The sequence below is a fragment of the Perognathus longimembris genome, chromosome 1 (assembly GCF_023159225.1).
Source record: "Perognathus longimembris pacificus isolate PPM17 chromosome 1, ASM2315922v1, whole genome shotgun sequence".
In the NCBI taxonomy this organism is placed as follows: Eukaryota; Metazoa; Chordata; class Mammalia; order Rodentia; family Heteromyidae; genus Perognathus; species Perognathus longimembris.
Genome location: NC_063161.1, coordinates 411,825 through 439,538, shown reverse-complemented (window position 1 = coordinate 439,538; position 27,714 = coordinate 411,825). Strand labels below are relative to the sequence as shown.

Below are 27,714 nucleotides of genomic sequence, written 5' to 3'. Positions count from 1 at the left end.
TAAACTATTAAGGAAACTCAGCAAGACTTGTCTGTTCAGATTTTCCTTGGCTTCTCTGTACAGTTTTACCCCTTTCTAGTTTACAGAGTAGGTCCTCTGGAATGAGGGAGGTTTTTTTTTTTGTTTGTTTGTTTGCCAGTCCTGGGCCTTGGACTCAGGGCCTGAGCACTGTCCCTGGCTTTTTTTGCTCAAGGCTAGCACTCTGCCACTTGAGCTACAGCGCCACTTCTGGCCATTTTCTATATATGTGATGCTTGGGAATCGAACCCAGGGCTTCATGTATACAAGACAAGCACTCTTGCCACTAGGCCATATTCCCAGCCCCATGAGGAAGGTCTTATGACCCATTATTAGATAAAGTAGGTCACAGTCACAGGCCTAGAACTCTTAATGAAAGCCAAAATGTACTGACAACATTACAGATGAAGGTGGGCACTCATGCCTGTAATCCTAGCAACTAAGGAGCCTGAGATCTGAGGATCATGGTTTGAAGCCAGTCCAGGCAGGAGAGTCCATGAGACTCTAATCTCCAATTAATCACAGAAAAGGCTGGGAGTAGCACTGTGGCTCATGGTAGAGTGCTAGTCTTGAAAAGGAGCTCAGGAACAGCATCCAGGCCCAGAGTTCAAGCCTCAATCAATCAATCAATCACAGATGACCATAGGGCTTCCTTTTCAGCCCACTACTCCCCGCTCCCTGCTGTAATCATTGTTGAGTATTTGGGTTATATCCTGATAGAATTTGTTTTCATACATTGCAAATGTTTATGCAGATATACACTGTACTCAGCAGTTTTGAAAACAATGGTTCTGACTCATATCTAAAAGATCTTTGGTACTGCCTGGCCATTCTGCTTTATCCCCTTTTGGCTCATGAAGTTGTCTAACAGCTGGAAGAGGCTATTGGCCTCCACAAGGAAGCATGGAAAGCTACCCTGTCCAAGAGATAGGGCCTAGTGTGAGTGTGCTGGGCTGATTGGTCAGTCGTTGGTCCCAAAGGCTCTCAAGGCCATAGAGCCAACCTGGCTGCTTCCATTTTCTAATAGAAGTTGTGATAGTTAAAATAGAATTATGTTAATAGCAGATCATCTTGAATCTGAATTGCCTATAGCAAGTATTTTTCTTTCTTTCTTTATTAATTGAACACAATTTTTTTTGACAAGGTGTTGTGCAAAAATGGTACAGTTACATAGTAGGGCAGTGTGTACATTTCTTGTGATATCTTACATATAGCAAGTATTTTTCATCTCTAACAGTATCAGTTTCTCTGGTCTCAGGAATCTAGCTATAGCATGGTAGCTACTCTGTTGATGCTCTCTTACCAAGACTACAGTCATATTGGGTCAATTCGTGGTCTCTTTCCATGGTCACAATAGTTTGGCAGCATTCAGTTCCTCAGGGCTGGTAGCCTGGGCTGCCCTCAGTTCTGCCATGTGACCCACTCAGTAGGACAGAGGGCATATTCTACGGTGGGCAGAGGGAACTGAAGTAGGCTTACAAGTATTTCTTGGACCTTAGTCTTCCTACTCTATGTGTGTAGTACTGTAGGGGATTAGGCTGAGTTTCTTTCTTGTTCAGGCTCATCTATCTCCTCCAAGCACCTCCTGGGTTTTTGGCAAGTACACATTTGAATCATTGTGCTAACAGTATTCATGTTGCCCTAGGAAATTGAATTCTTTTTTTTTTTTTCTTGTCAGTCATGGGGCTTGAATTCAGGACCTGGGCACTCTCCTTGGGTGCTTTTGCTCAAGTCTAGTGTGCTCTACCACTTTGAGCCACAGCTCCACTTCTGATTTTCTGGTGGTTAATTGAATATGAGTCTCACAGACTAGTGGTGCTGTGGCTCAAAGTGGTAGAGTGCTAGCCTTTAAACGAAAGAGCTCAAGGACAGTGCCCAGGCCCTGAGTTCAGGCCCTATGACTGGACCCCCCCCCACCCCGCTACCACCCCCCCCAAAAAAAGTCTCACAGACTTTCTAACCATGGCTGGCTTCAAACTGTGCTCTTCCTCAGATCTCACTCTCCTGAGATTACAGGCCTGAGCCACCAGTATCCAGCTGAGTTCTATTTTTTAACAAATTTACTTATTGTTAGGTTGGGAATGTAGCTTAGTTGTAGAGTGTTTGCTCAACATGCACGAAGCCCTGGGTTCAGTTCCTCAACACAACAGAAACAGAAAAAGCTGGAAGTGGTGTTGTGGCCCAAGAGGTCAAGTGCTAGCTTTGAGCAAATAGAAGCCAGGGACAGTGCTCAGGCCCTGAGTCCCAAGCCCCAGGACTGGCAAAAAATATATATACATACTTTATTGTTATTATAAAGGTGACATACAGAGGGATTACAATTATGTAAGACAGGAAATAAGATTTCCTTTTGTACAGTATCATCCCTTTCTTCACTCTCTGTCTCTCCCTCCCATCTCCACTCACAAGTTGTATAGTTTACCTTCAATACAGTGTCCAGTGACCACCACTGCTGCACTTTTTCTCCCTTTTTCCCTCAAATTTTATGCACTACCCCCTCCTAAAGATAGATGCATGGCAGTTCTATTTTTTTCTTTTTTTCTTTGCCAGTCCAGGGGCTTGGGACTCAGAGCCTGAGTACTGTTCCTGGCTTCTTTTTGCTCAAAGCTAGCACTCTACCTGTTGAGCCACAGCACCACTTCCGGGTTTTTCTGTTTTTGTGGTGCTGAGGAATCGAACCCAGGGCTGCTTCATGCATGCTAGGCAAGCAGAGAGTTCTGTTTTTTATGTAGCAGCTTCCCTCTTTTCCTTAGCTGACAGGACTCATTCTAAATATTACCATTATCATTAAACTTAAAATACAAAATCAGTAACATAGTCACATCATCAGTGTATCTTAAAACATGGATCAAAGCTATAGAACATTAACTTAAGTATATAGCACGTTTGGACATTTGGGGCCCTAATTTGAATTTTTGAGGATGGTTCCATACAGCTTAAGAAAAATTAAAAGACCTACATCTTGACAATGGATGAAACAGAGAAAGGCTGCTTGAAATGAACCTGTTAGTCTGGAGTTTTGTAGAAAACTGGTTCAGAGTAAGTCCAAATCTATTAGAGTGAGTGGTGGGTTTCCCAGAAACTAACTCTGCTACTGGGGTCTATTTCTCTGTCTTTTCAGAGGCAGTCCAATGCTTCTCAGGCGCTCTGCGACATTGTGAGGCTGGGAAGAGACCAGAGTAGTCAGCTGCAAGAGGCTGTGGAGCCGGACCCTCTCCTCACAGCCCTGGAGTCGTGAGTGCTGGTGGGCCGCAGTGTGGTAGGCCTCCATCTGAGTCATAGGAACATCTTGGAGTCCTGCTTTGAACATAGGAGATGCCACCACTGCCTCTGACTCAGCCTGACAAGCTCCCAGGCTCAAAGCCCAGAAAAAGGTCTCTAGGGGAGTTCCCTGCTGATTCAGAGAGCTGGGACCATTGGATCAGAATGTTGTACAAGCACTGGGCTCCTGGCTTTGATACTGAATGAGGCCAGAGTGAAGCACTTCCTGCCTCAGTGTGTTGCAGGGTCTTCTGGGGAGGGAAGTGTCCTGGTGTCGTCTGTGACCCCCTCATGTGCCCAACAGGCAGGACTGTGTGGAGCAGCTTCTGAAGAACATGTTTGACAAAGACCAGACGGAGAGTTGCCTAGTCAGCGGGACGCAGGTGCTGCTTGCCCTGCTGGAGCCAAGGCGGGCTGGGTGAGCCTTCCCCTGGATAGATGTCCTTGGCTAAAAAGGTCAGCTGTATGACTTTGGCCAAGTCCTCTTTGATCCGCACTGTCAGGCAGATCAAGGAACCCACTGCCTCAAGAATCCACTGCTGCCAGTTGGCCATACATTTACAGACAAGTATGAACTAGGTGTGTGGTTTTCCCAGGACTGATCTGGCAGGTCCCCATAGTTCACAAGCATGTGCACTGACAAGTAGTTTCTTACTGTTTACATATTTGTCTCCTATGTCAAGACAGGAAGAATGCTCTTGTGTCGTTCCCCCCCCTTCTCTCTTGCCAATCCTGGAACATGAACTCAGAGTCTGGTGCTATCCCTAATCTTTTTTTGCTCAAGGCTCACTTGAGTTATAGCTCTACCTTCAGATTTTTTTTTTTTTTTTTTTTTTTTTTTTTTTTTTTTTGGCCAGTCCTGGGCCTTGGACTCAGGGCCCCAGCACCGTCCCTGGCTTCTTCCCGCTCAAGGCTAGCACTCTGCCACTTGAGCCACAGCGCCGCTTCTGGCCGTTTTCTGTATATGTGGTGCTGGGGAATCGAACCTAGGGCCTCGTGTATCCGAGGCAGGCACTCTTGCCACTAGGCTATATCCCCAGCCCTACCTTCAGATTTTTGGTTGTTAATTAGAGATAAGAGTTCACAGACTCCTGCCTGGGCTGACTTCAAACAGATATCTTCAGATCTCAGCCTCCTGAGTAGCTGGGATTACAGACATGCGCCACTAGTGTCCAGCTTCATCTTTATCTTTTAAGTTCCATGAACATACATGCTAATTTGTCTGCTGAATGTTAAATCAGGCGCTTTGTTTTAGTGGGCTGTCATCCACTCTTTCTTTCATCAGGTATTATTTGAACACCTACAGTGTTGCTAGCTGAATCATGGTCCCTCCTCTATTGTTACCTCCTGGCCCAAGAAGTCAGCACATACAAAGGTGTGACATGGTGTAGAAAGTACAACTATGTGGGTACCTCATGCCATTGGGGCCCATAAGGAGAGTCCATATGGGACTAATAAATACAGTCTTACCAGCCAGAGTTTTCCCTGAGAGTTACATACAATCAGAGACAATCCCTAACTGTGAGCACAAGGTAGGGCAGTATGTGGGTGGAAAGGGTAGAGCAGGCTTTACTTGGAGGTCCTCCCGAAGTGACCCAGGTCACCATCCCAGCAGTCCTCAGATGTAGCTATTGGAAACCTATTAAAGCAAGAGCAGCAGAGTGCCAGTTCCCAGCTAAAACAGGAGACCTCTTAAGCTTGGGTAAAAGGTTGGATTTGCTTGGGAAAACAGATGCGTGAAAAGTTTCTAAGGTGCAGCTACAAATTTCTAGATGTACTTGGAAATCTGGAGTATACAGCATCAAGGTTGGCCCTCAAGTCTTGGCATGCTGTATAGCCATATAGTCATTTTGGTAAATGAGATGATCCAAACACCCTGTGGAACATAAACACATATGGAAGATGGCAGAGTATGGGGAATCGGTGGCTGAGTTCAGGGATCCCAGCCCTTAAAGGAGGTGTCATAGGAGAGCAGTTATTCCTGGGCACTATCCCCTCTCAGCCTTTCCCCTGGTCCCTGGAGCCTGTCAGTAGGATTGGCTTCCTGGGAGCAGGTGGGCTGTTTCCAGGACATCTTCCTCTGTTCTTCTTTTTTTTTTTTTTTTTGGCCAGTCCTGGGCCTTGGACTCAGGGCCTGAGCACTGTCCCTGGCTTTCTTTTTGCTCAAGGATAGCACTCTGCCACCTGAGCCACAGCGTCCCTTCTGGCCATTTTCCATATATGTGGTGCTGGGGAATCGAACCCAGAGCTTCATGTGTAGGAGACAAGCACTCTTGCCACTAGGCCATATTCCCAGCCCCTCCCTCTGTTCTTTTCCATCGCATTCTTAGTAAATAGTTGTGCTCTCCCAAGAAGACAGCAAATCTCTTATTTCTACTTGTTGGGGAGAAACTCATTATGACTTGGTGCTGAGTGTGTGTGTGTGTGTGTGTGTGTACATGTGTATATGCATGTGTGCACTCATCCTAGAGCTTGAACTCAGGACCTGGGCACCTTTCCTGAGTTTTTTCCTCAAGTCTGTCATTTGAGCTACAACTGCACTTCTTCTGGCTTTTTCTTTTTAATTAAATTTTATTGACAAGGTGATGTACAGAGGGGGTACAGTTACATAATATGGTAGTGAGTACATTTCTTGTCATATTTGTTACATCCCTCATTTTTCTTTCCCTTCCCTAGTTCAGATAAGTATATATACAATATCCAGTGTACCAAAATCATATACAGGGGCTGGGAATGTTGCCTAGTGGCAAGAGTGTTTGACTCGTATACATGAAGCCCTAAGGTCAGTTCCCCAGCACCACATATATAGAAAACAGCCAGAAGTGGCACTGTGGCTCAAGTGGCAGTGTGCTAGCCTTGAGCAAAAAGAAGCCAGGGACAGTGCTCAGACCCTGAGTCCAAGCCCCAGGACTGGCCAAAAAAAAAAAAAAAAAAAAAAAATCATATACAGTAACCACATGGGGTACGCCAAAGGAAATTCACCTAGTACATTAAATATAATGACAACAATAAAAATCTTCCTGTTTCCATCTCTTGGAGTTCATTTTGCTTAGCCTCATCTTATATAATCATATGTACTTAACTGTTGAGCTCTTGTGATCCTCTGATAGGTCTATTCCAGAGCTTTTTATGTTTATTTAGTAATTGTTTGGTTTTAGCGACATAATATAAAGTCACTGACTCAAACATGTGGAAATACCATTTGAAAAGAAGTTTGTTATTTTACAAACATGGTCTCTACTGTTCTCCCCCCACCCAATACCCACATATCAGGGAGACCCATGCGCCTTTGTTCTCTGCTCTAGGCTTGTCTGGCTTAACATGATTTGTTCAAGATCTGACCATTTCCCTGTGAATGCCATTATTTTATCGTTTCTAATCGCTGTGTAGTATTCCAGTGTGTACAGGTATCATATTTTTTTGATTCATTCATCTGTAGTGGGGCATCTGGGTTGTTTCCATATTTTAGCTGTTGTGAATTGTGCAGCGATAAACATGGATGTGCAGTGTCTTTATGGTATCCTGGATCCTGTTGTTCAGGATAGATGCCTAGGAGTGGTATGGCTGGGTCACAGGGTATGTCTGTGCTGTGTTTTTTGAGGAACCTCCATACTGTTTTCCACTTCTGGCTTTTTGGTGGTTAATTGGAGATAAGAGTCTCACAGAATATCCTGCTAGGGCTGGCTTTGAACCACAATCCTCATATCTCAGCCTCCTTAGTAGCTAAACTGGATTGCAGACATGAGCTATCACTGCTGGTTTTTGTTTTTGTTTGAGAGGAAAGAGCAAGAGAATGACAAGAAATTACTTAATCTTGGTAGTAAGATTATTTGAAAACTGTCTCTTTAACTACATACTAAATCATTATTGCTTTATTACCTAAAATAATCTTTTTCTCTGCATATGCAACTGAAATATTGACTTATTTTTCCCAAATCCAGGAAGCCTGGGCCACATCTGAGCATCAATCCCAGCCCTGCCTTTGCTGGAGGGGACAGTGTAAAAATTAGTGAAACAGATAAACCAGCTGTTCTCTTTGCTCTTTTTTATCCTTTTATATGTCTAGGATTTTTTCCCTTAGCTATCGTGTGATATTTTCCTTACTGGAAAAAGATATTTGGATAAATATCTCAGAAATTCGCTTGAAAAAGCAAAGAAACAATATGGTCAGTCCATCTCCTAATTCTCATCCAAGAATGGGGAACAACAATTTTTCAAACCAAGAAGAGGGAGAGGGCTCCATTTAGAGGTCAAGGGGGCAGCGAGGTAGCAAGTGCCCTGTCATGTCATCTCCCTTTACTGTCACTTGGCCCTCCTCTTGTCTCTACTCACAAAGTCATGTGTGGACATCTTGAATAGTGTCACATTCAAGATTTCATTTTAAAAAAGAACAAGAACCACTTTTGTAAGATGATGAGTGGAGTGTGGCTGGGTGGGTGAGGTGTGCAGAGAGCATGGTATATCCATCAAGGCTCTGTGTGCTGTCCTCATCCACAGGACAGAGGGCTTGGTGGACTCCTTTTCTCAGGGACTGGAAAAGTCGTATGTCGTGAGCAGCAGCGTTCTTCATGGCATCGAGCCATGGCTGAAGGACTTTCACCAGCTTCTGCTCAATCCACCAAAGGTAAATAGCATAAGTGGCTGTTGGAGGCTTTGGTGACATTTAAGGATGGATTGATATGCAAGGAGAGGATCCATAATAAGGCAGGGAGGGTGTAGTGAATGTGCTCTGATACTGCTCTTCCCAGACCCCTACTTGTGAACTCCTGGACAGATACTGAAACGCATGCTTTCTAGAAACCTCCCATCTAGGAATGTCCTTATCAACCTACATAGGAGAAACCTGGGAGTAGGACTCTTTGTAGCCTCTGCCAGGCTAGATTTACCTCCCCTGGTGCGGGGATGCTAAGCTTACTCCCTTATCAGTGCTCCCCTTTTCACCCTCTCCCCTGGGCACCTGACCTGCAGGTGGCCAAGGTGGAGCGAGGGACACGGGCTAGCCTAAGGTGCACGTGGCCGAACGAGATCCCCTTTTCCTCCCTCCTTACCCACCAAGGAAGCCAGGCGCAGACGGATCTCGGAGAGGCTTCGGATCCAATTTAATCGGAGGGGTTCACAGTAATATAGTAGTGATGACGAGGATTGAGCATAGGCTGGCGAGCTTGTCCATCCAAGAGCAGCTCCCAAGGACCTCCCTCATGGGCTAACGTCACTTTCCATAGTACTGCCCTCTGGGCAAAGCGCCGAAAAGGGGGAGCACACGTGCTCACTGCTGCAAGGTGGGGGATGGTCTCAAAGCTACCCCTTCTGGTTCCGGACCCAGAAGGAGATAGGTGTGGCTCACTTCCACACTGCCCCAGGGCTGGGGGAAGGGCGGCGTCTCGGGAGCGCTCTCCTCGCCCTTCCCCCCTTAAGGCCAAGATGAATCCCCAACAGCCTCCACAAGCTACATTTACTGTTATCTCACCTTCAAGTCAGAAGCACTTAGCTGAGGGCTGCTTAGCTCCTAGAGGGCAGGAGTAGCTCCTTTTATAGTTCTGGGCATTGCTTAGATTGTGCTCAGGAGGGTGAAATATACAAAGGTTGTCACTCTCTGCCAGATCTCCTGGTCCCTTCAGCCTCCTGTTACAACCCCCTCCCTGACACAGTCCCATCCCTTTCCCTGGCGAATCTGCCCTACTTATCAACTTATTGTCTTCTCCACTATCAAGTAAATTTCATGGTGTTAGGGAGTCTATTTTGTCAGCTTAGAATATTCAGTTAGTCAAGGTAACACATTATACTGTATGGGAGAGGATCAGAAATTGCCCACATCCACTCTGGTGTGGGCTTTACTATCAAGATTTCTTTTTAGACAGCCCAGTCTTCTCTGGGAGTGTTGACTGGGTATCTGTTAGCACTGAGAGATGATACCCACAGACAGAGGCATAGGCATCTACCATCAGACATCATGTAAAGGCCTCTAGCCCATAGGCAGGGTCTTGCCACCTCTGATTGAAGTCCTGTCTTGGACGCATGAAATATGCCATGGTATCTGGCCTTTTAGTTTGACAGGCTCAGATGACAGTCTCTGGGATTCCTAGGAGTTATCAGTCTTGCTTATTCTTTGTGACCTTGAAGGGAGAAGGTGGTTCCTTACCCTGTAGATTCCTTCACTTCCTCATGCAGGAATCCCTGTTTTGATTAACATCACATATATACTTCACTTCTCTGGGCTGGACCAGAGATTGTGGCCATGGTTCCAGCAATGGCCACAAGGTTCCAACTGGGTAGTGCCTCCTGTATTTGCAGAAAGCAGCGATCCTGACCACCATTGGTGTGCTGGAGGAGCCCCTGGGGAATGCCCGGTTGCATGGTGCACGCCTCATGGCTGCACTCCTACATACAAATACCCCCAGCATCAACCAGGAGCTCTGCCGGCTCAATACCATGGACTTACTGCTGGTGAGTGGGCACTGTGACCAGTCCTGTGTTTCTGTGTGTATTGTGCTTGATGCATGCAACTGGACATGGAGATGGGTCAGAGGCAGAAGAGCAGGACCAATGGGACAGGCGGTTGGATCTCAGCACTTGGGAAAAGACCTGTCAAAGAGAAGTGCTAAGCTGGGCACCAGTGGCTCACACCTATAGTCCTAGCTTCTCAGGAGGCTAAGATTTGAGGATTGAGGTTTGAAGCTAGCCTGGGCAGGAAAATTCATTAGACTTTTTTTTTTTTTTTTTTTTTTTTGAGTTGGTCCTGGGACTTGAAGGCCTGGGTACTATCCCTGAGGCCTTTTTGCTTAAAGTTAGCAGTCTACCACTTTGAGCCACAGCTCCACTTCCAGTTTTGTTTGATGATTAATTGGAGATAAGAGTCTTAGGGACTTTCTTGGCTGGCTTTGAACCACAATCCTCAGATCTTAGGCTCCTAAATAGCTAGGATTACAGGCATGAGCAACTGGCTCCCGGCACTTTGTGAGACTCTTAACCTCCAATCAACAAGCAAAAAAGGTACTGGTCCCAAGTCCCTGGGTTTAATGACAAGTGTCTGGTGGAACATACTGAGCAACAGAGGGATATGCCTCAGCCTTGGGCTCATGGAAGGCTGCTGTCTACCATGGGATTTCCCTGACAGTGAGGGCAAGCATACAGGCCTGCCATCTCCTTTCTCATGTCTGACCTCACAGGATAGCACACGCACACCATACCTTATAAGTCAAACATGTTCTCCTAGAAGCTCTTTATCTTTCACAGTACAAAGTCACCCTACTGGCTTTGCCAACGCCAGTGGGACATACCCCTTGGTTGTAGAAGCTGCCCAATGGCCTGTGAGAGTCTGTGATAAGGGGCCGTTGGTTTGGACTTGAGATTGTGAACAAGAAGAGCATCATTCTGGCAGGCTGATTAGTCTTTTCTGCCTTTGCCTTGGGGCTCTTCTGATAGGAAGCTGTAAGATCCATGTGAACTTAGTGCTAGAAAGACTTCTTCCTTTGAAGAAGTTCTGCCTGCTTCAGAAAGTCTTCTGACACCAAAATCCTAGGTTGTATTGGGAAAGCCTCACTTTCCTTTTTCTTCCTTAAAAACATGTTTTTGGTGTATGTGCCAGTACTGGGACTTGAACTCAGGGCTTGGGCACTGTCCCTGAGTCTTTTTTGTTTAATGCTAGAAAGTTTATTTCTAGGCACTATATTTTATTCTGTTAGTCTATATATTTCTATCCTTATGTCAGTGCTATACTGTCATGAATATAGTTTTGTAACACATTGGGAAATGTGAGCCCTCTAGCTTTGTTCTTTTTTTAAGGGGGAAAGCAGAGTTTAATAGAGAGATAGAAAGGAAATGGCACCCAGCTAAAGTTGTCTTCTTTTTAACAATATTAAGTCTTCCAATCTACTTTGTCTCTAGCACTTGAGTCACAGTGCCATTTCCAGCTTTTTCTGAGTAGTTTATTGGACAGATAAGAGTATCATGGACTTTCCTTCCTGGGTTGACTTCAAATCAAGATCCTCAGATCTCAGCCTCCTAGCTAGGATTATAGGTGTGAGCCACCGGCAGCCAGCCTTTTTTTTTTTTTTTTCCCCAGGCCTGGGGCTTGAACTCAGGGCCTGAGTACTGTCCCTGGCTTCTTTTTTGCTCAAGGCTACCACTCTACCACTTGAGCCACAGCACCATTTCTGGCCTTTTCTATATATGTGGTGCTGAGGAATTGAACCCAGGGCTTCATACATATGAGGCAAGCACTCTACCACTAGGTCATATTCCCACCCCCCAGCCAGCCTTTTATTTCATTTTATTGTCTGGTTGCTCTGGTGAGGACATATAGTATTTTGTTGAATAGAAGAAATAAGAGCAGACACCCTTGTCTTGTTCCTAATCCTGGAAGAAAAAACTTCAGTCTTGTGCTTTGAGTGTGATATTAGCTGTAGATTTTGTTTTTTTGGCCAGTACTAGTGTTTCTCAGTCTCCTGGATAGCTAGGATTATAGGCATCAACCACCATTGCCTAGCAACTGCTGTAGATTTTTTGCAGGTGTATTTGTTAGTCTGAAAAATATTTCTTCCATTCCTAGTTTATTGATATTTTTGTTTGTTTTTGTACTGGTCCTAGGGCTTGAATTCTGGGCCTGTGTGCTGTCACTGAGCTTTTTTGCTCAACACTAACACTCTACCACTTGAGCTAGAGCTCCACTTCTGGCTTTTTGTAATTAACTGGAGATAAGAGTCTCAAAGACTTTCCTGCCCCAGCTGGCTTTGAATCACGATCCTGAGATCTCAGCCTCCTGTGTAGTTAGTATTATGGGAGTGAGTCACTGGCTCCTGACTGAGGTTTTCTGTTGTTGTTATTTTCATTTTGTTTTATTTTTTAATTAAGAAATTGTAAGCTGGTGGCTCACACCTGTAATCCTAGCTAAGCTATTCAGGAGTCTAAGATTTGAGAATCATGATTTGAAGCTACCCTAAACAGGAAAGTCCATGAGACTTTCATTTCCAATTAACCAGCAGAAAATGAAGTGGACCTCAAAATGGTAGAGTACTAACCTTGATCAGAAAAACTCAGGGACAGCACCCAGGCCCTGGGTTCAAGCCACACAACCGAACAAAAAAAGAAAGAACTGTTGAATTTTGTGAAGTACCTCTTTTGTTTGCCTGACCTGGGGATTGAACTCAGTGTTTTGCCAGTTTGAGCCATAGTTCCACTTGTGGCTTTTTTGGTGATTAATTGGAGGTAAGAGCTTCATGGAACTTCCTGCAGGGGCTGGCTTCAAACCTTGATTCTCAGATCTCAGCCTCCTGGATAGATAGGATTATAGGCATGATCCACTGTGCCTGGCTCAACTACCTTTTTTCTTTATGAATCGAGATGATCATTTTGTTTTTTGTCCTTCATTATTATGTTGATTGATTTCATATGTTGAAACATCCTTTCATTCTAGGTATATACCACTTCATCATGCTGTATGGTACTTTTTTTGTTGGTGGTGTGGTGCTTGAACTCTGGGCCTTGTCCTTGTCCCTGAGCTCTTCAATAAGGCTAGCACTCTACCACTTGAGCCACAGCACCACTTCCAGTTTTCTGGTGGTTAATTGGAGATAAGAGTCTGACGAACTTTATTTCCCTGCCCAGCTGGCTTTGAATCTCAGTCTCAGACTAGGGTTACAGTCATGAGTCACTGGCACCTGGTGATACTTTTAATATGATACTGAATTCTGTTGGCTAGTATTTTACATCAGAATTTATAAAGGAACGTTGTGGTTTTCTTGTGTCTGTGTCTGACTTGGGTATTAGGTGATATTGTCCTAATAGAATGAGTTAGGCAGTATTCATTGCCTGCTCTTCAATTTTTGGAAGAGTTTGAGAAGGATCTCTACCAGTTCTTCTTTACATACTTGTTGAAATTTGCCAGTGAAGCCATCTTCTCTGTTTGTTTTTTTTTTTCCTTTTTCTTCATCTTCTTTTTTATGTACTGGTTCTGAGGCTTGAAGCCTTACAGAGCCTCAGGGGCTGTCTCTCCTCCTCTCTTTCTCCTGATCTGGAAGATAGAATAGTAGCTGTCCTCACTTAGGCAGTATTGTATTTCCCTCAAAGGAAAAACAAGATTTCTAAAACCTCCTCTTGTAGGCTTCAGTTCCTCAGGGCATAGTAACTATGCACCTGAGGTGCATGTTGAAATGAGAAGATGCATGCTGCTCATTCTGGGTAGAGTTTAGCTCACTTCCGGTCATTTACCAGTCAAAGACAAAATCAAGCACTTAGAGCCGGAGAATAATAAAAATACTACTTAGCAAAATGTATGCAGTATAGTTAAAGTGGATTTTTCAGGGAAATATATACTCTTTAAAAACATACTGGAATTATGTATGTAGTTTTTTTTTAACGTACTGGAAAAGAAAAATACCAAAAATTAATAAAACTTCTAACTTAGAGCCAAAAGAATAAATCCACAAAGCCAGACACTTATGCCTGTAATCCTAGCTACTCAGAAGGCTGAGATCTGAGGATCTTGGTTCAAAGCCAGCCCAAGCTGGAAAGTCCATGAGACTCTTCTTTTTTTTTTTTTTTTTTTGCCAGTCCTGGGCCTTGAATTCAGGGCCTTGAGCACTGTCCCTGGTTTCTTTTTGCTCAAGGCTAGCACTCTACCACTTGAGCCACAGCACCATTTCTGGATATATATATAGCTGAGGAATTGAACCCAGGTCTTCGTGCATGCAAGGCAAGCACTCTACCACTAGGCTACACTCCCAGCCCCTCCATGAGACTCTTATTGCCAATTAACTACTAGAAAACTGAAAGTGACATTGTGGCTCAAAGTGGTAAAGCAGGAATGCTCAGGAACAGTGCCCAGCCCCTGAGTAAAAGCCCTTGACCAACAACAACAACAACAAACAGAGGTGAGTAGACACAAACAGCAGTCAGGAAAACAGGCAGCACCTCAGAAAATTACCCAGGGGAGACATGAATCTCAGGAACTTAACATATTTACAGCCTGGATGATGAAGTTAAGAGATGAAGTTTGAGTATCATTCCTCTTTATCTTTGTGGTTCAGCTGGTAGGAGAAGACCCAACCAAGAACTTTCTTCTACCCTCTGTTTACTCAGGACTTGTTTTTTAAGTACACCTGGAACAACTTTTTGCACTTCCAAGTGGAACTGTGCATAGCAGCTATTCTCTCCCATGCTGCCCGGGAGGAACAGGCAGAAGCCTGTGGATCGGAGAACAGGGTGGAGCCTCTACAGGGGAGTGAGAATAACAGGGATGGGAAGCTGGAGACCTCAGAGCCCATCGTCAGCCTTCCTGAGAACACTATGGTGACTCACGTAAGTCCAGGCCAGTGTCCTGCTAATTCCTGCCTGCCGAACCATGTGCCCAGATCTTGTAGACATTGGGAGTTGAGGTATGCCACTGCCGGCCTAGCTCCTAACCCTCGTGTGTGGGAGGTGCTACCCTCCTTGACCCGTAAGAACACTAAATCATGGGCATCAGATCTGTCAGTTACTGCTGGTAGAAGGAAAGATGAAGGCAGCTGGGGGCGGGGGTGGGAGCAACATTTGTATCATGCCATTGGGTGCTGCAGTTCCCGGTGGCTGCCACCTGGATTCTGCTCCCCCCAGGAGTGCTTTGGAGCAGCCCACTGGGTCTGAAGTACAGCTTTTTTGCTTTATTTTTTACCAGTCATGGGGCTTGAACTTGGAGCCTGGGCACTGTTCCTGAGCTCTTCTGGTCAAGGTTAACATTCTACCACTTTGAGCGCAGTGCCACTTCTGGTCTTCTGGTGGTTAATTTGGAGATAAGAGTCTCACAGACTTTCCTGCCCAGGCTGACTTTGAACTCATATTTCAGCCTCCTGAGTAGCTAGGATTACAGGCATGAGCCACCAGCAACTGGCTGAAGTACAGCTTTTTGACCCAAGATTCAGTCCACTGTTGCGGTAAGAACATAGGAAAATACAAGGGCCAAGTTCTTACAAGAAAGCTTTCTGGAACTGAGAGTTAGTGGCTCATGCCTGTAATCTGAGGATCATTGCTCTAAGCCATCTCATACAGCCAAAGCCCAGAGATGGTTCTCCAATCAGCCAGCAAAAACCCAGAACTGGAAGCATGGCTCAAGTAGTAGAGCTCTAAGCATAGAACGAAAAAGTCAAGTGAGAATACAAGGCCCTGAGTTCAAGTTCCAGTGCCAGATGCACTAGCCCTCTCTCAGATTCACCTTTATCACCGTGGGACAATCATACCACTGTGTTCTCACTTGGCCTCTTCAACATTTAGCATTGTCTCTGGTGGAGAACGTTAATGAATGTTTGCCAGGGAACAAGGGGAAGGAGCAGTTTGAGGCATAGACATGAGGAGACACTCTGAGGTCATGAGGGCTGGGGCAGTGGAGGACATCCCCAACCGTGCTGTGTGGCTGATTGGAGGGCAGAGGCTTCAGAGAAAGACCTCTCTCAGAGGTTTTCTAGATACAGACCTGTGTGATTCTGGAAGTTCTTGATCCTCCTTGTTGCCTAGGTAGGTGTCCTGGGTACTTTTTCTAAGCGAGTATCCTGGGTACCCTCTGTAAGCAGGCCTAGTAGGTGGCTAACGCTAGCCAAGAAGGGTCCCATCTGGTCCACAGCCAATGGCTCAGAGGATAGACAGTCAGGAGATGTGCGGGTTCAATGATGAGAAACACACAGTAGGTAGGGAGGTATTCAGGGACTGTATAGACCAGCTGGGGACCACCAGGTCATGAGGATGGGAGTGAGTTTGGGCCCAAGGCAAACATCCCAATTCCAGGAAATGGCCTGCGTCAAGAACAAAAATGCTGAGGGCCCCAGCTGTTCTTTGGGTCACTTTGCAAGCAGGTGGGAGAGTAGCTTGAAGTTGAGGTGGAGGTCGCCCTCGGAGAGCAGGCTGGATGTTCCAGGATTCCAGAGACACAGTGTCCTAATCTTCCTGTCCAGGGCTCTCAGCATGAGACTTTGAGGCCCTTAGGCAGCGCCTCTCTCTGATGTCTACTGGGGCTGTGAGGGCATTCCATACATACAGTCCCAAGGTTGTCAATGCTGGTGGATTGACTTCTGCCAGCAGTGGGGGTGGAGGGTGGAGGGGTGGAATTGCCCTGCAGGCTCAGACTCACACTGTCTTGCCCCCCCCACACCCTAGCTGTTCCAGAAGTGCTGCCTGGTACAGAGGATCCTGGAAGCCTGGGAAGCCAATGACCACACACAGTAAGAAACCCAAAGAATTCACCATGGTGTCTGCAACACTATGCAGGACTCAGGCTCAGTATGGGGCATCTGGGTATGTGGCCTGGCTCTGTGCCCAGAGCTGTCCTAGAAGGATCTTACTATTGGGTAAGCAACCATAAGTGCTGCCCAGGAAAGGGAGCAGCAGTGACAAGGAGGGTCATTGTTGGGTGTTGGCCAGGCCTGGACAGTTACCAGATGACTAGCCCTTTCTTCCCCAGGCACCCAAACAGTCTAGAAGTCTCTGTCTAGCCTTGTCCTGACCACTTTTCCATCCTCAGCTCCCCAAGTGCTGGCCACTGTGTGTGTGTCTATGTGTCTGTGTGCCTGTGTGCATGCGCACATATATGTGTGGTGTGTTGGCACTAGGGCTCGCTCAAACTCAGGGCCTCATGCTCTCAAGGTGGGTACTCTACAACTTGAGCCACACCTCCATTTCTGGCCTTTTACTGGTCAGTTGAAGATAAGATCCCACAGGCTTTTCTGCTGGGCTGGCTTTGAACTATAATCCTGAAATATGAGGCTCTTGAGTAGCTTGGATTATAGACTTGAGCTACTAGTGCCCAGTGATTTTTATTTTCTTAGTGGTACTAGTGTTTAAACTTGGTGCCTTTGCTTATTAGGTAGGCACTCTATCACTTGAACCATGCCCCTAGCAACTACTATCATTTTTAACTTTTCCTAAATCTTCAGGGATACTCTGTTGGCACTTGTTTATAGGAATTTATTTTTATTTTTATTTTTTTGCCAGTTCTGGGGCTTGAACTCAGGGCCTGGACAAGGTCTCTGAGCTTCTTTTTTTTTTTTTTTTTTTTTTTTTTTTGCCAGTCCTGGGCCTTAGACTCAGGGCCTGAGCACTGTCCCTGGCTTCTCTTTGCTCTAGGCTAGCACTCTGCCACTTGAGCCATAGCCCTACTTCTGGCCATTTTCTATATATGTGATGCTGGGGAATCGAACCTAGGGTTTCATGTAAACGAGGCAAGCACTCTTTGCCACGCGGCCATATTCCCAGCCCTCTCTGAGCTTCTTGTGCTCAAGATTAGCACTCTATCACTTGAGCCACAGAACTACTTCCAGCTTTTTCCATGTATGAGGTACTGAGGAATTGAACCCAGGGCTTCACGCATGCTGGGCAAGCACTCTACCAATGAGCCACATTCCCAGCCCAGGAAAACATTTTTATTTTAGTCTTTTTGTGTTTCTGGCTTAACCAAGTCTTCCCTGAGGTCAACAAACATGTCCTGCATGATGTTCACTCCCATCCACTCTCTTCCTGGGAATGGGTGGGAGCCTGGGACCTGTGGGGAAGGGAGACGGGTGGGAGCTGTGCCAGCCACACAACATGGAGACTCTCCCCAGTCCTAGTGGTAGCCAGTATCCTGGGAATACCATGCTCAGGGCTGGCAACGCAGCGGGCAGACCTGGCTCTGCTTCTGTCCCACTGCTGCTGCTGGTGAGACTTGAGCCTTTGTGCCTGTCTTCCCATCCCTACAATGGACAGTTGTCTTAGTGTTCTTGGTGGTGGGTTGGGTGAACTGCTGGGTACAGCATTTACTCATCAGGAACTCAGTAGTGCCAGTTGTTGTCATGGAGGTTAACCTAGGGTGACCCCACAGGAGGAGAGGCCCTGCACTTGCCAGCCTCAGGAGGTTCACACCGCCTGGCCCTCCCACAACATGTCAGGAAAGGCTGGGATTGGGTAGCCACCCTGATGGACCCTGTCACTTTCAGGGCAGCAGGTGGCATGAGACGTGGGAACATGGGCCACCTCACTCGGATCGCCAATGCAGTGGTACAGAACCTGGAGCGGGGCCCTGTACAGACCCACATCAGCCAGGTCATCCAAGGTGAGCTGGCCACCCTGGTCTCCCCTGCCTTTCCACCTGCCCCATGGCAGGTGGTGTGACACTGTCCATGCAGTTTCCTTTGTCATCATGCTTCTCACGTTGGGTCTCTTCTTTTCATGACCCAGATATTTGCTCTGCTGGGCAGATGTCTGTCAGGCATCATCAGTACATGGTATGGGGGACTAAGCCTACCAAGAGCAGTTCATGGCTGCAGTCCTGGTTATCTGAAGCTGCAAGCACTGCCAGGAGCTCCCTCCCCAAGTCCTACCTGGTCCTTGCAGTCCTGACTCACATTCTAGCATTGCTCTAACCCACGTTACCTTGAGGACTGTCTCGCATGTCTTGGTGACCTGGAGAAACAGGTGCTATCTTGTCTTTCAGGACTCGACTGTATGTCCTTGGAGCCAGAGCCCCAGCCCACACCCATGGTGCCCACTTCCCGGAGCCCCTCTACACAGCACTCATTTTTGAGCCACAGTGCCACTTCTGGTTTTCTGGTGGTTAGTGGGAGCTATGAGTCTCACAGAATTTCCTGTCCAGTCTGGATATGAACCATGAATCTCAGATCTCAGCCTCCTGAGTAGCTAGGGTTACAGGCGTGAGGCACCAGCGCTTGGCTTTTTCTTATGTCTTAAGCGCAATCTGGCTCAATGGCCATAGCTACTTCCTCGCCCTGAATTGTCTGAGTGCCTCGGCCGAACAAGTGAGGGTTGCATTGGAAAGAAAGGGGATACCAGCAAGCCTAAGTTGGGTTTTCCCAACTCTCTTGAGACTTCTCAGGGTGGAGAGGCAGAGTGCCTCACAGGTGCCCAGGAAGGAATCTATGCATGGATGGGTGACCTCATGCCCAGCTCCTGAGTTTGTTGGGGTCTCTGGGGAGCCTTGCTGTGCAGAGTGCATGAGATTCCCCCCCCACCCCCGGTACCAAGACTGGCCTGGCACAGCTTAATTGCGAGCCAGTTGTATACAGTGTATACAGTGTACAGCATGTGTAGCCAAAGTGGAGTGAGCCTCGGCCTACCTGACTGGCCATGTAGGCCTACTATGTAGCTTCCTAGGCAGATGTAAAATAGAGAAATTCCAGTGGCCTCCCCACCCCCAGTGCCTGAGGGAAAAGGGCTTCCTCATCCCGCTTCAGAAGCCTGTGGTAAGGTTGTGGTTGCGGGGTCATCATCACATATGATAGGGCATGTGAACCCAGGGTGGGACAGCAAGCAAGTTGGGGAGGCCCCCATGCTGGCATGGGGGAAAGCAAGTGGAATAGGCCTTAATTCCCCAGGATGGGATACTTTTTTTTTTGACATCCTGTGGCTTGAACTCGGGGCCTAAGCACTGTCTCTGGCTTCTTTTTGCTCAAGATTAGCAGTCTACCACTTGAGCCACAGTGCCACTTCTGGCTTTTTCTGTTTATGTGGTGCTGAGGAATCGAACCCAGGGCTTCATGCATGCTGGGCATGCACTGTATGTACCACTAAGCCACCTTCCCAGCCCAGGGTGGGATACTTTTGAAAGATGAGGGGTGGGCAGCCTCTCTGCCTGGTCATCCCTCACCGTTTTCAGATTATGACACATGCACAGGCCTGCCAGGCACTGCGGAGCCGGGGCCTGTAAGAGGTGGAGAAGGCAGGTGAGCGGCTTTCTCTGAGTCGGTTCTGCAGTCCTCAGGAGATGCTTATGAACCCCTCCCCTCAGCGGTGTCCTTCCCATCAGCAGACTCTACTGTGGGCCCCAGAGGGGCTGACCACAGAAGCCTGGCCCACCCATCCCCAGCACAACGTGCTGGCCAGTGTCCACAGTACCCTGACTGCTCCTAAGTCCTCACCAGGCAGCACTTGCCTTGCAGGGCTCCCCGCAGATTGCCGAGGCCGCTGGGAGAACTTTGTGGAGGAGACACTGACAGAAACCAATCGAAGGAACACTGTGGACCTGGTGAGGAAGCTCGGGGCTGCTTCCATGCTTGCAGCTGTCTTGAGGCCAGTGCTGGTTCTGGATGCTCTGCCCTATGGCATAGGTGAACAGAGGCACAAGGGCAGAGCTGTGACCATGCTGTGTGTATCAAACTTCCTTGTGGCACCAGTCCCGGCTCCCTGAGGGGCTGTGTGTAGAGTTGGTGTTGGCTCTCAGTCTCTTCCCTCCTCTAGCTTGTTTTTGAGGTGCTCGTCGTGCTGGAGACCCAGGATGAGCCCTCTGCACCAGGGAGGTTGGCTATCATGGGACTTCAGCCTCACTTGCCCTTACGTACAGCTGCTCAGGCCCAGCCATCTGACAAGTGCCAAATCTAGGCTGGGCTGGTTGGGGGCTGGGGTTCTGGCAGTGATGGCTGGGTGGGGTTGGGGCACTTGCAGCTCACATGCCCACTGCATCTGGCCTGTGTTTTAGGTGAGCATTCACCACCTTCACTCCTCAAGTGAGGACGAGGACATTGAGGGTGCTTTCCCTAACGAGCTGTCCCTTCAGCAGGTGAGGGCACGGCCGGCACCCTGCACCCTGCCGGGCCTTTCCCGAGCTCATGCCCTTGTAGTGCTTAGTCCCCCCTGGCATTGCAGTGAAGGGGAGAGGTGGCTTATCTCCAAGCACGTATGGGGGAGAGGGGCTTCTGTGGGAAGACTCCTGTCACATCGCCTTGGTGAGACAGACCCCTGGGGACACAGCTTAGAGTGAGGAAGGCGCTCTCATTTATGCAGCCACTCTGAACATGCAATTGCTATCAGAATTCACTGCCTGCTTTGCCAGAAGCTCTTGAGCACCAGAGATCTTGGCTTCCAGCGAGCAGTTTCCTTGATAGGGCTGCTCTGTGATAGCCTCCCTTTCTCTCAGGCCTTTTCCGAGTACCAGATCCAGCAGATGACAGCCAACTTTGTGGATCAATTTGGCTTCAATGATGAGGAATTCGCAGACCAGGATGACAACATCAAGTGAGTGGGCCTCTTGGGGCCTCTGGTTCTGGGCAGAGCTCAATGCTTCTTTCTTGAACTCCATCCCCATGAAAAGTGGCTCCCTATGGTCTTGCCGGGAACATGGCTTGGTGTTTCCCAAAGAAACAGCATACAAATGCCCTCCCACTGCTTGGAAGTACCCAGGCCCACTTCACCAGCACTGCGGCAGAGGCGCTGAGGGTCTCCCCTTCACCTTGCAGTGCCCCATTCGATCGGATTGCAGAGATCAACTTCAACATTGATGCAGACGAGGACAGCGTGAGTGATCAGGGTGTGGCTGGGACTGTAGGACGAGGTGTCATTGTATGAGTTTGGCCAGTGTTGGAGGTGGGTGAGACCAAGGGGGAAACTACTTAGTAGGCTGTGTGTGTTTGAACGGCAGAGCCCTTCATGTAGCTGGAAGCAGAATTGCCCCCATTGCTTCCTCCCATCCTGCCCTGCAGGTAGTGAGTGAAGTTACCCTAGAACTCTAGGCCAAAGGCTTCCCCAGGCTCTTCAGAAATTGGCTCTGTGTTCTCTCTCTTGCAGCCCAGTGCAGCTCTGTTTGAAGCCTGCTGCAGTGACAGAATTCAGCCCTTTGATGATGAGGAGGAAGAAGACATCTGGGAAGAGGAAGAGACTCGCTGCACTGCCCGGGGGATGGCCAGAGCCAGGTGCGGGGACCACCCATCCTCTCCAAGCCTCCACTGGGGATTTGCAGTCATCCTCAGTGAGTGCCAGGTCCCAGAGAGGCGGTGACCCTTTCCTGACAAGGTCAGACCTGAGGCTCTGAACTGTCTGAACTGAACAGTACTCCCTCTGGACCTCCTGCACTTGGCCCTGGCCCTAAGCCATGCGCCATCACTAGCACATCCATGTTGTGTGTTCATCGTAGGCCTCTGGATCTTCCACAGGTTCGGAGGTCCCCATGCTCCAGAAAACCACTCAAAGAATGGTCAGGACAAGAAAGCCAGCTCAGAGGCAGCCAAGAATGCACCTGGGGTGGGCATCCCTCCAGCTTCTGGGCAAAATGAAGGTCCCATTTCAGAAGGTAATCCAGAACAAAGTGCTGGGTACCCATAGGGATCACAGGGCTGAGACGGGACACAGGGCCCCACCTCAACTTCCTTTGGAGCCACGATGTGTCTTGCTGCCTCACCTGTACATACCTTCATTGTACACGTTCTTGAAGGCAGCAGCTTTCCTAGCTTTCTTCTGCTGTTGGAGGTGGGTCCCGCCCTGCAATCTGCCCACATCAAGATGGGCTCCTGCATTTCCCCCTTCTGCTATGGTCACATGCGGGCTGTGAATATGGCCTAGTGGCAAGAGAGCCTGCCTCGTATACGTGAAGCCCAGGGTTCAATTCCCCAGTACCACATATATGGAAAACGGCCAGAACGCTGTGGCTCAAGTGGCAGAGTGCTAGCCTTGAGCAAAAGGAAGCCAGAGACAGTGCTCAGACCCTGAGTCCAAGGCCCAGGACTGGGAAAAAAAAAAAAAGTGTTAGGGTCACATGCAGCCTGGTCTGAGTGGTATCTCCCAGTCTCTAATCTAGATGCTGTACCCGGCCACTGAGCAGCACTCAGCGGCACCACACACCAGACATGCCACCTCTCAGGAGACCCCTTTTTTCCTGCCTCTGCCCTGAGGTGGTCCTGAAGTGCTCAGCACACAGGCAAGAAGGCAGCTTTCCATTGGGAGGGGCCAACAGCAAGGACATCCAAAACAGGGACAGACCGTGCCCAAGGCCAGGCAAAGGGGCAGGGGGGCTTGTTCTCTGGCCTGCACTGGGACAGGTGGGGCAGGACACAGGGACAACTACATCACCTCTGTGCCACCAGCTCCACTAGAAGCCCGTCGAGACCCCGTAGGTGCTTCCCGAGCACCACGCCAGCAGGCAGGCAGGCAGGCAGGCAGACAGTTGTTACTTCTACATGCACCTCGTGGGTATTGGCAGTTTATCAAGATTCTTGAAGGCCCACCCGGGGCCTGGGGGCCACCACCTCTCTCTGACAGAGAGCTCCTCTGGCTCAGACACCCCAGGCAGGGAGGATTCATCTGGGTCCCCTTAGGCGCAGCCCTGTGTTCCTGCTGAGCCCAGGGGAGCTGCCCGAGGAGTGGGTGCTGCCTCCAAGTGTGGGCACACCAGGCCTGCCCACTCGTGACTGCTCTTTCTCCCTGGCAGAGGCTTCCTGGACGGCAGTGTTTGACGAGCCCGTGAACCTGACATCCACTAGCCCAGCAGCTGCGAGGGGTGTGGGCTCGGGTGTGTGGGCAGCCAGCCCCTCAGCTCCAGAAGAGAAAGGCTGGGCCACGTTCACGGACTTTCAGCCTTTCTGCTGGTAACAAGCCCATCAGCACGCAGGGCTTGCTAGGAATTTCCCATTGGGGTTGGTGGTAATGAACCCCACAAACTCAACCCGTCTTCATCTTCATTTGCAGCTCTGAGTCTGGGCCCAGGTGCAGCTCTCCTGTGGACATGGACAACAGCCATGCTGAGGGCAGCCAGAGTGCAGGCCCAGGGAAAGCCTGTGAGTAGCTGTGGTGCATGCTTCCCCCAGGCTCCTTCAGGGTGACCTGACCTTGCCTGGTTCTCAGGCCCTTGGGGCTGTGGGAAGAAGTGGTCAGTGCTCCAGGTATGATCATGTCTCCATGATATTGGGGTTCATAGGTACTTTGGGAATTGGATACTGTATGTAGATGGCACACCCCAGCCTTGGGGACACAAGAGGAGCAGCACCACCACTGGGCTGCCTTTGGAGGCAGGTCCATCCTCTGTGTCCTAGCAGAGTGTGGATTATAGGCAGGAAGCTGGTATGGGGCCTGACCCAAGTCTGTGGCCTCTGTTCCCCACATTCCCAGTCAGATGGGCTCAGAAGCCCCCTAAGACCAAGCCTGAGAGTTCCAGGCAAAGTGGTAGCGGCAGCCACCTGACACCATCCTCCCTTGTGCCAGGCTTGAAGGAAATGGTGGTAGGAGCCCTGAGCCCCCTCTTCTGCTAACAGCACACACCTGTTCTGTCTGGTGGGGAGTGGGAATGGTCTGCTTTGAGGGCGAGAGAAGTTAATGTGGTGCCTGAGAACATTCACACACTTGTGTGCAAGTAATCCTCGGCAGGTGTTTGAAGTGTCTTGCTGGCTGCACACCACCACCCGAGGGCCTGGGGCCCTGAAGCCATGGTGGTTGTGCTCTGCGGCCCCTCTGCCCTTGTGGGCTGCACACCAGCACCCGAGGGCCTGGGGCCCTGATGCCATGGTGGTTGTGCTCTGCGGCCCCTCTGCTCTCTGGCCTCACAGGCCTCCTTGTTTTGCAGTGGGTCCTACCTCACCGTGTGCTTGGAATGTGTGTGTCACTAGGAAGGCCCCCTTGGTGGCCTCTGACAGCAGCTCCTCTGGGGGCTCTGACAGCGAGGATGAGGAGAAAGTAGCTGGCAGTGTGGAAGCTGTGAACACCAACCATGGTCTGGAAGTTCCCAAGCTGCCCAGGAAAGAGGAAGCTACTGTTGGCAGGTGTGAATGGGGTGGCAAGTTTGTCTAGGGCCCCAGTATATACAGTGTAGTTCCAGGCTGGGGGCTGCAGGCCTCTGGCCTGTAACTGCTAAGACCAAGGCTCAGTCACTCTCAGATCCTCTGGGAGCAAGCAGAGGCTTGCTCATGTCCCTTACCACTCTCTTGATGGCTGTGGGAGCTTCTTTCTTGACATACAGCCTTTGTCTCTTGAGTGGTTAAGCCAATAGGGCCTGAGTGTTCCAGGAGCCCCAACAGACCTTGAGAGATGGCCTCTATACAGAGGCCCTGATTACAAAGCACCAGACAGGGTTCTGAGGCTCTGAGTCTCCTAGAACTAGCTGGTAGTGTGGGTGAGGGGCAGTCTTTTAACTTGATGCTGGCCAGACTGTCTGTGGGGCCTCCCCACATCTGCTGCTGCTTTATGGGAAATGTGTGCTGGCTACACTCAGGTGCCCAGCACACTCAGAAAGTGAGTATCAGGACTACCCCAGGAGCATATGAACCCTAGCTGGGCAGTGTAAACAGCTTGCAGCCCTGGGGTCCATGTTCTAGGACCCCAGATAAAACATACCATCCTCAGCCAGCCACCTTGCCCTTGTGGGGGCCAAGACTTGAGGATCTCACACTGTAACTGATGACAACATGATAAAATTAAGATGAAAGCCTGGGCTGGAACTCGTTTTTACTCTTTTTCTCTCCTAAGTGCTTCATAAGAAAACTGCTTAACTCTGCTATAAAAGTCAGATGGTGGGCTGGGACTGTGGCCTAGTGGCAAGAGTGCTTGCCTCGTATACATGAAGCCCTGGGTTCGATTCCTCAGCACCACATATACAGAAAAGGCCAGAAGTGGTGCTATGGCTCAAGTGGTAGAGTGCTAGCCTCGAGAAAAAAAAAAAAAAAAAGCAAAACAATAAAACAACACCCAGGGACAGTGCTCAGGCCCCCGAGTTCAAGCCCCAGGACTGGCCAAAAAAAAAAAAAAAACACGACGTTAGATGTTGTTTGTCACAGTAACATGTGCATTAAACTTGCCACCTAGCTGAACCATATGGATGGGTCCCAGCCAGCCTGTGGGGAAACTCACTTGCCCTGGCCCATCCTGGACACGCTTCCTAGGCTGGCCTTAGGGTGCCTGAGTAGCAGGACCCCCAATGCCCAGCAGAACCCTTTTCTCTCCATTCTTGGGGTGGCTACTGTAAGGCAGGAGTTGAAATCAGCAGTCATCAGAGTCCCAGACAGTGAATGGCTTCCCAGTTACCAGGGTCTGAGGGCTGCGTGGAGGGAGGATAGACAGCTGTCCTGGGGCCACCCTAAAGGGCAAGAGCGGAGGGGGCAGAATGCAGTGCTCCCAGGCCATGTTCTGGATGGAGCCAGCCTGCCAGTCCCTAAGGACATGAAGGTGGGCAGCACCGAGGGTGGGGCATCCATGACCGGAGCCCTCACCTGCCACACAGGGCCAAGTGTGCCGACAGTGTGCTGCCAGACCCTGCCTACCCTGCACCCTCTGAAGCAACCGCTGCTCCAGCCATGTCTGTGCCTCCCGAGGGCACCGTGGCCACCACAGCGCTGAGCAAGACAGGCCCTCCCAAAGCTGTTTCCGCTGCAGTGGCTGCCACAGTTCCCCCGGGTCCCATCATGGCAAGAGCCCTGGCAGCCCCAGCCACAGTGGGGACAGTGACAAAGGACAGGTGAGCAAGTTGGTGGGGGAGGGGGACTGGGGGCTGGACGGGCCTCACGAGCCCAAGTGCCTCCAACCCTGCCCTGGTTTCTGCAGGAAGACAGATGACCCACCAGAAGGAGCTGCCTTAAATGGTCCTGTGTAATGCTGCTGCCACCCAGCCATGGCCCACCCTGGCTAGGCTGCATCCTCAATCAAGAAAACTACCTGGTGATGCAATCTGTTTCCTTTTTAAAATTTTAATTTTAAAATAAATGCTGCATTGGTAAAGCTGGCAGTTGGAACCAGACAGATGACCCAGCCGTCTCTCTCCTGCCCAACCTGAGTCGCTCAGGCCCTGCTGGAAGACAGAGGACGCGCCTCGCCATTCCCCGGCTCAGACCCTGGCACAGCAATAACGTCCTCAACAGGCAACCTCTTCCTGCAGGAGTCGGGGATCAGGGATTGAGATCCCAGCAGGTTGTTATGACCTGACAGGCTGGAAGTGTGCAGACGCTGAGGCTCTTTTCACTTAGGTTTTTTAAACACATGCAGGAAAAGCGAGTTTTTGCACTTTGTATCCAGAGACCGTACAGGGGCTTCCCTGACTCAGGGCAAAAGTGAGGGTCTGGGCTAAGGAGACATGACCCCCCCCCCCCACACACACACACACATGCACTCGCGTGCAAGATTTAAGAGCTGGTTTGGTCATGTGGGGTCAAAACTCAGCATTATACTGGTGGCCCTGAGAAATGGCACTGAACCAAGTGGCAAATTTTGATTGCCTTAAAAACAAGACTGGGCCTGGAAGGGGTGTGCTGTGCCTGAGCTTGCTAACAGGGCAGACTGGTAGCAGCTGTGCAGGTGGCTAGGGGACCTGCAGGAGCTCAAGACACTGAGGGGCTCAGAGACTGAGCGGGCCCAGGTTGTCCAAGAAGGGTCTGGAAGATTATTTTGCCAATATTGAGCTTTTTTTTTCATGTTCTGATCACCTGAGACAGGGCACCTCCAATCCCAATAAAAGTTGTATCATTCTTATGAACTGTGTATTGTTAAACTGAAGGCACAGCTCCAATCTGGTGGAGGACGCGGTATCTCCTCCATCACCTTTTCTAGGCCCAACCTCGGGTAATAAGGAGAGAACAGGCTAAACTCAGCAGTGGGTCTCTATCACAGAAGAGACTGAGCTTTCTGTCTTACAAATAAAACACACAGACCCCAGAAGGGACCCAGGCACTGTTTTCATTTGTGCTACTTCAACCCACCTCCAGGCTGGCCCCCCTACACCACCAGCCCCTTTGGCCA

The 27,714-nt window shown here is 49.2% G+C and overlaps 1 protein-coding gene and 1 long non-coding RNA gene across 7 annotated transcripts in view; one reads left to right on the top strand and one right to left on the bottom strand.

Annotated features, from left to right (window-relative positions):
- Ppp6r2 (protein phosphatase 6 regulatory subunit 2) overlaps positions 1-27,451 on the top strand; it is a 73,552-nt gene extending 46,101 nt beyond the window's left edge. For 5 of the 6 annotated variants that reach the window (XM_048353620.1, XM_048353622.1, XM_048353611.1 and 2 more), the window contains 18 exons: positions 3,140-3,252; positions 3,584-3,697; positions 7,777-7,903; positions 9,571-9,723; positions 14,356-14,574; positions 16,399-16,463; positions 18,213-18,328; positions 20,172-20,257; positions 20,708-20,788; positions 21,146-21,243; positions 21,465-21,522; positions 21,793-21,917; positions 22,158-22,294; positions 23,429-23,585; positions 23,686-23,774; positions 24,557-24,752; positions 26,207-26,440; positions 26,527-27,451. In XM_048353620.1, the coding sequence (XP_048209577.1) occupies positions 3,140-3,252; positions 3,584-3,697; positions 7,777-7,903; positions 9,571-9,723; positions 14,356-14,574; positions 16,399-16,463; positions 18,213-18,328; positions 20,172-20,257; positions 20,708-20,788; positions 21,146-21,243; positions 21,465-21,522; positions 21,793-21,917; positions 22,158-22,294; positions 23,429-23,585; positions 23,686-23,774; positions 24,557-24,752; positions 26,207-26,440; positions 26,527-26,575 (2,217 nt within the window). In that variant the 3' untranslated portion in view covers positions 26,576-27,451. The remainder of the gene's footprint in view (positions 1-3,139; positions 3,253-3,583; positions 3,698-7,776; positions 7,904-9,570; positions 9,724-14,355; positions 14,575-16,398; positions 16,464-18,212; positions 18,329-20,171; positions 20,258-20,707; positions 20,789-21,145; positions 21,244-21,464; positions 21,523-21,792; positions 21,918-22,157; positions 22,295-23,428; positions 23,586-23,685; positions 23,775-24,556; positions 24,753-26,206; positions 26,441-26,526) is intronic. The other variant, XM_048353624.1, reaches the window with a different exon arrangement.
- On the bottom strand, positions 326-13,732 carry LOC125357007. Its single transcript, XR_007212042.1, has 3 exons — positions 13,712-13,732; positions 11,471-11,476; positions 326-435 (listed from the first exon to the last, which is right to left on the bottom strand). It is a non-coding gene; the product is annotated as an uncharacterized LOC125357007 (long non-coding RNA).
- Positions 27,452-27,714: the final 263 nt, after the last annotated feature.